The sequence below is a fragment of the Ipomoea triloba genome, chromosome 10, assembly GCF_003576645.1.
Source record: "Ipomoea triloba cultivar NCNSP0323 chromosome 10, ASM357664v1".
NCBI lineage: Eukaryota > Viridiplantae > Streptophyta > Magnoliopsida > Solanales > Convolvulaceae > Ipomoea > Ipomoea triloba.
This window is the reverse complement of record NC_044925.1, coordinates 29,477,009-29,485,838: the sequence shown is the minus strand read 5'-3', so window position 1 is coordinate 29,485,838 and position 8,830 is coordinate 29,477,009. Positions and strand designations below refer to the sequence as shown.

Sequence of the window (8,830 nt, the reverse complement as noted above, 5' to 3'; positions counted from 1 at the left end):
CTGAATGTTGAATTTATTTATTTAAATCAGTAATTCAAAGTTTATGAATGCAAAATAATATATGAAAGATTGATTACAATTGTCACTAAAATAAATGTTTACAATTTTGTAAAAACGCTAATCTAAATACTTAGTCTAAAAATGATAATATAAATAAATACTACTTTTTCGTTTGAATTTCTCTAAACCTTTTTAATTCTCTTTCGGCTAGCATTGTCATTGTCATTATCTTCAATACTTGTTTTTTTTTTAAAAAAAATATTATTGGTATTTGGTAATGTGTCATGTGCAATTGAGTTATATTGTAGTAGTATAGAGGGCACTAGTACAAAAAGGAGTACTCCAGACGCATATGCCGTAGACACAATTGGTCCGGACTATCTGCGTCCGGAACTGAGCAGTTTCGGACGCAGATGAATTTTTTATGTTTTTTAAATGGACTATCTGCGTCCGGAACTTGGAAATACCTGACGTAGAAAGTATTTTTTAATATATATTAAAATGACTATCTGCGTCTGGAACTTCCCAGTTCCAGACGCAGATAGTCATTTTTATAAAAAAAATTAATTTTTTCTTGTACTTTCCAGCAACCTTAACATGTCAACACATTAAAATTAACACCTAAAATTCAAAATTATACAAAAATTCAGAAGAACTAAATATTTAAAGAAAAAAATACACTTGGTCCTCTTAAGTTCTATTGGTGAAATTGATTGATCATCTAATACTTATGGCATCAAGCATGATGCCCCACACACGGCAGTACTGCATAGCTAGTTTCCCATAAGCAAAATTGGTCCTATTATATTTTAAACATGTAAAACAGAACATCAAAAGTTCACAGTAAATTATCATGTCCTATCTAATATTTAGGGAAGATTAAAAAACAAAAAAACTCATTTTCTTCGCAAATCTCAAACATCATCTCTCATTTCACAAGACTGGATGTGTAAGAATAAACATATGAAAGGGAATAGCAGCACAAAAAGTTCCGTAAGTACAACGCAAACATTCTAAAATTTTAAAAACTGAAAATGTAAATCGTAAAGTTGAGACTATACAGAAATTCATGCCTAAGAACTCTGGTACCAAAGTCAAAACATGGCAGCCAGTGTAGCAAGATCAGTAAGTAATGTTCATACTTACATTAAAACTGCCCGAGCAATAGCCAAATCATCTTCTCCAGGGTAACACTGCATATCGAGAAATACAATTTACATGTGTCCATCAAACAAATCATTAAGAGAAAATGAGAAATTCTGCATATAATAAATAACATATCAACAACTTTATGAAGTTGATAGCATATCAGCTAGTCAGAGAAAGCCAAGCTCAACATGATATTAGCTTAAAAGAACAGACCATGGACTTTGCTCCCTAATATTTTAACAAAATTCTCATTTAAGTCTCACAGATAAAGTATTAAGGATTACATGAAGAACTTTTAAGTCTAATAATATAACTCAAGCTTTCCAACCATGAACCATTACAATGACTGCTAACCAAACATGCGAAAGCCAAAAATTATTCAGGCAGTACAAAACTTCTGGGGGCATTAAGCATATACAAACCTTATGAAGTAAATCTAATTACATACTACAGCTAAAAAATATATATATATTTAGCACAGAATCTATAGGGTTTACAATTCAGTTTTGGAAACAATGACATTCCATTCCCAAGGGATTAAAGACGATCTGTTATTCCTATACATTCTGTGTGCAAATAGCATTCTCTAAGTGCATCCAGAATTGAAACCTTTCTTATGCAGACCTTAAAACTAGCTTATCATCCTAAGTAAATGAAAATTCATGTTCAAATATAACCAATTAGTCAATTACAATAGGTGCAATGCACAAAAGCTGCTTTTGTTATTCTACAAATCAATCAGAATACCTAGTGAATTATATATATTTCCCATTCTCAAATCATAAAGATGTGTAGTAAGGTTAACAATTCCTAGCAGAGAACCTATACACTGTTACCTTAGCTTGACTCGCTTTGAGGAACCAACTTTCTCAACCTTAGGTACAAACTGATCAAAGGAGTAGTAGGGAAGTAAAGGTGAATGCCAATCAGCATACAAGCCAAGTAGGTTTCTCAAATCAGTGACCTGCAGCAAATTCAACACACACCTGAGACAAGATTTTTGCTACCAGTTTGATTGTCAGAGATGTGCCCAAGCACATCAAGATAAAGATATGAAAAATAGGATACTATGTCTGTGTTACTGTTTGTGCAAGTGCTTCTTCCTTCAATGTAAGATTATAAGATTACAATAAACACTAATACAAGTTCAGAGCATCACAGAATAGGAAATACTGTCAAAAGCATAATTTGAATTTCTTTAACTAGGTCAACATTAGATAAGATTTCAGTAAAACTACAATAAATAATCATAAGAAAAAAAAATAAATAGATTCATTGTCAGAGGTACGGATGAAAATTAATGTTATGAATGATCAAACAAGACCTTGCTAGGTGGCAACTCAACCAATACATCCTCACACAAGCTGCTTTCAACATTATTGTTATCTTCCTTCTCTTTAGAAAGATCTGTGTCAAAGGCGAGGACACCAATGAACTCAAAAATATCATTAAGCTTTAAATCAGACTCAAGAGAGTCATATATCTGCATAATTTGAATAACAATAAGCAAAATGGTGTTAAAAACAACATGAAATGAAGTGAGGTAACAATTGTAGCTATAGAAACAAAGGAATTTACCTTCACAAGACAAGGAAAAGATCTTTCAAATTCTGCCCCCATATTTGTAGTAGTACAGATAGCCTTATTTAGGGTTTCTCTAGAATCTGTGGATGTGGAAGCAATTCCACCCTCTCTCTGGTAAAGAGAAGAGTTCAATTATTGGAGGCAATCAAACACACAAATTAGAATACAATTTTAAGGAAATTCCAGACACAAAAAGTAATTTTTGCTTACCATCTTTTTGGTGGATGGGGGGACGCATGAGACTCATCATTGGCCTGTTATCAAAATTCAATTGTTGGATTAGCATCAAACTGAAAAATATTTCAAGGCATCCACTTGAAATATATTGCATCACAGGACAGATAGACTCACAGAAGGGAATATATCATTGGAGCATCATTCAATACACTATTGGCAATCTTCTCCACCAGTGACTCCTCTTTTCGAAGGCGGCGTTGTGGGAGAAAAAGACGAGCGATCCTGAGGTGGCGACGGGAGGCGGAGGCTGTGGACGGCGGCAAGGGTGCGGGGATGGTGTGGCGATCTGAATGCTGTGGTGGTAATGGGATTCTCTGTGATGGAAGCATTTTGCCCTATCCGCGAATCCGTGATGTGTTATTTAAGGAGGAGTTTTGCCCTATTTCTCTGCGTCCGAAGTCCGACTTCGGACGCAGATGATGTAACGCGCCTTTCCATAGTACCCACTTCGGAGGCAGATGGTCCATTATTTAAAAAATAAAAAGAAAAATTAATTAAATAGTAGATATTTTAATTACAAGGATACCGTATCACTTTACGCGTCCGGAGTTGAAATTCCGGACGCAAATTGTCCTATATTTATCATTAGTTTTGTAATAGTGGCAACGTCATCAATGAGATTATAATGTAAAAAGTTGTGGATTTGTCTCGTTGTGTTTGTATATATGACTTAGATCTTAGTTGTACTATAAACTCTTAATCTTGTAAGCGTCTATTGATATTTAATAGTGATAGTTTTCCTCTACATGTTTCATGTGCTGTGAGATGTGTGTCGCACATTCTCATGTAAAAGTATTGAACAAAATATTAATATTTATTATATTTGTAGAAGACTAATGAGTAGTACATTTTGTTATAGTTTCATAACTTGTTTACTTGATAATAACAATACTAGCTTTGCAGTTTGTCCGAATATTGATGATGCAATATGTCTAGTTTCATCAACAGTTTCTACATCCATTTTGCACATGTTTATTTTGAAATTCATATTCTTGGAATTAGTATGAATGAGTATATACTTGATTTTGTGTGTGCATGTGTGTGTGTGTGTGTGTGTGCATTTTTTTTTTTTTTTGTAAAATTTTTTTGTTGATTTGATACTAATCTTGGAGTACTCACTGCTGCCTTTTCATCACTATGCATACAGTCAAATAGTTTGCCACTTTGTGCATAAATATTTTCAAACAGTGGCTACATCCTATATACTAATTATTTTTGTTGTCAAAATTGATGTTGATTTTGTCTTTAATCCAAACAAGTTGATTGTAGAAAATGAAATGAATTGTAAATTTATATTATTTCTTATATATTTAAAATATGCACAATAAGTATTTTACATACAAGATTAATAAATGCTACAACGGTAGCTATTTTTTAATTTTTTTTCTTTTTCTGGATTTGAAAGGTTGATTCCAACAATGTTGTAGTCTCATCATTTTTTCAATTTATCAAGTGTGTCACAATACTCTATTGCCTTACATTGACGTACATTTTTAATAATGAGTTTAAAATCAATTTATTGGGTTATTTGAATGTCTTCTTTGTCAACAAATCCTTCTAAGTGGTTACTATGATTGGCTTCAAGCTGTTTTTTTTTCATGTTATTAACATAATACTTGGTAAATAAATATATAACATTATTTTTTAGTATAACTTTGATATTTAATTACAAGATAGTGTATGTAGAAAAAAAACAATAAACAATGTAGTGAATATAATTAATTAATAAATTTGAAGGAAGTAATATTTGTATTATAAAAAATATAGACAATATAACTAATGAAATTATATCTCTTTTTAAATTTTTTGATAATGAATATTTTTTTTTTTGAAAAAAGGCATTGTAGACATTGAATTATAAATTAAAGAAATGCATATGTATTATTTTTTTGTTGTAATTACTAATTTATTTAATTTAATAAGAGTAATAGAGTGAGTTACTTACTTTTGAATAATATACTCTAACATATTCGCATTGATACGGTATAATACGGAACAGAATATTCGTATTAATATATGGTAGAGTATAGGGTAGAATGCTCTAGGTGTGACCGAGCTTCGTGACAGTGGGTCAGCGGCTCCCGGTCTCTTTAGCTACTGTTCAAGAAGAAATAGCCAAAAGTCCATCTCTCTCCATTAAACGCGCATTTTATAGCGGATTTGGCCAGGCCTACTCCGGTCTGGCTGCATGTAGGACGCGTGGCGGACATGCACCGGTCACGCTATCGGTCCAATGCGCTTACGATAAGTGGATGTGACACCCCTACTTCGAATCCCGCTAGGGTTGCCGCGGCGGCCCGGAGTGTAGTGTACAAGGCTCGGCAGACCGGGAATAGAATCTAAGGACCTGGCTGAGTCCTTACTCAGAGAGAGAGATCGGGATACGGAGACCAGATTTTATCCCTATCATCTAGCCCCCCAGCCCGGTCTTTTACGATCATTGAGGAAAAAGTCCGGGTTGTACAATCGGATCCGGGTTGCACCATCCATGGTTGATCAACAGGACGGGACAAGGAAAACGTCGTCGGCGGGTGTCGTCAGCCCTAGTGTCCACGTGTCACGTTTGTACGAGCCTCGGAACTTGGGCCTAGGCTAGGTCTATGGCGTGGGGAGCCGAACCGTCGGCCCCTTCTTTCTCCCTCTATAAAAGCGTGGTACGTATGGTGTTTCCGGCTTTCACGAACGGGACAAACTCAGAGCCTCCCGAACTACCTAAACTTCCCGATCTCAGCGTTGTCGACCTCAGCACGTTTTCGAACTTTCTTCGACAGGTAACTCCTTTTGCTTATACTCGTAGATACATTCGTTTTATGATTTCGGGCGATCTCGAGTCCCGGGCTGACCTTAGTAAGACACCTCCTTGTCCTTGCTAGGTACAGCCATGAGCGGATCGGATAGTCAAAACCTATCCAACCACAACTACGGCGACTCGGTCGAAGTCGGATCGTTCACGGTCTCGACTTATGACTCTGACCTCAACGCCATAAAGACTTACTCAGGAGAAACCGAGGGCTCAGTTCGGGCTCATAACCAACTGAGGGCCGAGAATGACGAAGCAGACTCTCGGCCCGTTATGGAGCCTCTTTCCTCAGAAGCAGGGCCCTCAGGTCGAGGGAAGCCTGCCCCTACGGCCTATGGTAGGGACTGGTTCGCCGGTCTACTAGTCGATTCTACCCCTCCAGTGGCCGCCAGCAGGATCCGATTAGACAGCAGCGGCCTGCGGCGACACACCAGTCTTCTCACCCGCGGGGAGATCGAGGAAGTCTCGGCCCTGTTAACCGGGACTGTTAACTATGAGACCAAACGGTCATTAGGGAGCATCGTCGACCGAACGAACGGGGACTGGCTCGGGATGCACTTGGATTCCATCAAGGCCCCGTTGACCTTCCCGTTCCACCCCTTTTTGCTGGGTTTCATGAACTACTATGGTGTTTTGCCCGGGCAGATTGCCCCTAATGCCCACCGTACTCTCGCATGCTTCCCACAAATATGTAACCGCCACGATCTCCCAGCGACTCTAGAGCTTTTCCGGTACCTCTTCTCGGTCCGGCCTCTATCTATGAAGCACGGGGGTGGCGTCCTATGCATACAGTCTCGTGAGCACTTCTGCAAAATCTTACATTTGCCCGAAAACAATAGAGGCTGGAAAGACCGGATCCTGTCGGTCCAATACCCATGGCCGCTTCCTGTTGACAAAGAGTGGCCAGAGTTCACGACGGAGCACAAACGACCTAGGAAAAGCCGGGCTCTAGATGACGCGGCCATAAAGATTTCCGCCGAGGAATACGAGTACGAGGTCTTCCGATCTCTCGAGGAATACCTGGAAGCAAACCTCGAGCCCCCCAAATACGATTTGGCCGAGAAGTACACGCCTAAGAGGGCGGTGGTGACGGTTGCCGTCAGAGCTCCCCCTCCGGAGGCTGGGTCACGAGGTTTGTAAGACTTACCGATCCGAGGTCGGTTTTACGAAGGTCGGTACACTAAGTCTGTTTTGTCTTCTTTCCTTTCAGGTGCCATGAGGAGCTTCCCGGTATCGTCTCGTCCGCCTGCACCCGCCAAGAAGATCAGTCTAGGGGCTAAGAAGGCCGAGCCCTCGAAGCCTGCGGATCCTACCGGCGAGGCGCCAGTGCCCGTCGGTCTACCTTTGGACGCGACCCACCCTGCCGATCTGAACAACGAGCAGGATGCAGCCCGGGCTGCCANGCGAGAAGGTTTTGACGGATCCCGTCCTCCTGGCTAAGCATATCTGCCGAAGGCGGGAGACAGGTGAGGTCGTTCTTGCGGCCATCTCGCGCACGCCGGTCGGGGAGGACTTAATGTACGAGTTCGGGACATGGGCGTTCAACAGTGGTCGTCGAGCCATGCAGAACGACGTTCGAGCTGCCTTAGAAGTCTCGATCGACGACGACGACCTCCACAGGGTTTTGGCCGTGCTTCCCGAAGAGGTGCCCGACCCTGGTCCGACGCCGTTCTCAACCGTCTCTGAGGGGCAAGTACTACCGGTCCCTTTCACCGACGCTTCCGCTGGACCAACGGCGGAGGATGCGGAAGCCCCCGATGCTGGACCAACGGCAGAGGGTGCGACGGAGCCTGGGGTCGAGCAGTCGGCCGAACGCCCTTAGACAGTAAACGCGGGAGCCCGACCTCGTTGTGCCGGGTATTATTTCGTTTTGACGACCTTTGAGTCGTTTCGTTTCGAGAGCCCGGCCTCGTTGTGTCGGGCGATACTCTTATCTTAACGGCCTTAGAGCCGCTTTCACTCGTAACATCTTTTGCTTTCTCTTTTGGAACGCTTACTTTTGCATTAAGGTCCGAAGACCGGTAACCGGGCACCTCACTCCCGGGGTGAGCACCTTGCTCTCACCATTAAGGTCCGAAACTCCCGGGGTGAGCACCTTGCTCTCACCATTAAGGTCCGAAGACCCCGGGGTGAGCACCTTGCTCTCACCATTAAGGTCCGAAGACCAGTAAGTGAGCACCTTGCTCTCACCATTAAGGTCCGAAGACCAGTAACTGAGCACCTTGCTCTCACCATTAAGGTCCGAAGACCAGTAACCGGGCACCTTACTCCCGGGGTGAGCACCTTGCTCTCACCATTAAGGTCCGAAGACTGGTAACCGGGCACCTCACTCCCGGGGTGAGCACCTTGCTCTCACCATTAAGGTCCGGAGACCGGTAACCGGGCACCTTACTCCCGGGGTGAGCACCTTGCTCTCACCATTGAGGTCCGAAGATCGGTAACCGGGCACCTCACTCCCGGGGTGAGCACCTTGCTCTCACCATTAGGTCCGAAGACCAGTAACCGGGCACCTTACTCCCGGGGTGAGCACCTTGCTCTCACCATTAGGTCCGAAGACCAGTAACCGGGCACCTTACTCCCGGGGTGAGCACCTTGCTCTCACCATTAAGGTCCGAAGACCGGTAACCGGGCACCTTACTCCCGGGGTGAGCACCTTGCTCTCACCATTAAGGTCCGAAGACCGGTAACCGGGCACCTTACTCCCGGGGTGAGCACCTTGCTCTCACCATTAAGGTCCGAAGACCGGTAACCGGGCACCTTACTCCCGGGGTGAGCACCTTGCTCTCACCATTAAACACATTTAACAGAAAAAGCCGACTTGACCGGGCGGTGCTACATTTCAAACAGAACAGCCTCGCAGGGCGAAAGTAAATTGGGGCACGCAGGCTCCCGAACCTATTACAAACTACTGATAAAAATGGACCAAATGCTGGGAATTCCAAATGCGGTCGACCGGTTTGCCAGTGGTGGTTTCGAGCCGGTAGGTCCCCGGTCTCACCACGGCCGAAACGACGTATGGACCTTCCCAGCTCTGGGCCAATTTCCCGCTCTCTAGCGGTT

At 42.3% G+C, this 8,830-nt stretch overlaps 1 protein-coding gene across 1 annotated transcript; it reads right to left on the bottom strand.

Annotated features, from left to right (window-relative positions):
• Window positions 1–904: 904 nt before the first annotated feature.
• On the bottom strand, window positions 905–3,375 carry LOC116033636 (mini-chromosome maintenance complex-binding protein-like). Its single transcript, XM_031276393.1, has 6 exons — window positions 3,085–3,375; window positions 2,944–2,987; window positions 2,728–2,844; window positions 2,474–2,632; window positions 1,986–2,113; window positions 905–1,193 (listed from the first exon to the last, which is right to left on the bottom strand). The coding sequence occupies exons 2-6, from the start codon at window positions 2,944–2,946 to the stop codon at window positions 1,148–1,150; spliced, it is 453 nt and encodes a 150-aa protein (XP_031132253.1). The 5' UTR covers window positions 2,947–2,987; window positions 3,085–3,375; the 3' UTR covers window positions 905–1,147.
• Between the last annotated feature and the right edge of the window lie 5,455 nt (window positions 3,376–8,830).

Bases quoted from the DNA above. Each gene is read 5' to 3' on its own strand.
- LOC116033636 (XM_031276393.1), bottom strand. The intron at 2,114-2,473 runs GTCTTGTTTGAT...AATTTGCTGCAG, and splicing joins TTGAGTTGCCACCTAGCAAG to GTCACTGATTTGAGAAACCT. The intron at 1,194-1,985 runs GTAACAGTGTAT...CTCGATATGCAG, and splicing joins TCAAAGCGAGTCAAGCTAAG to TGTTACCCTGGAGAAGATGA.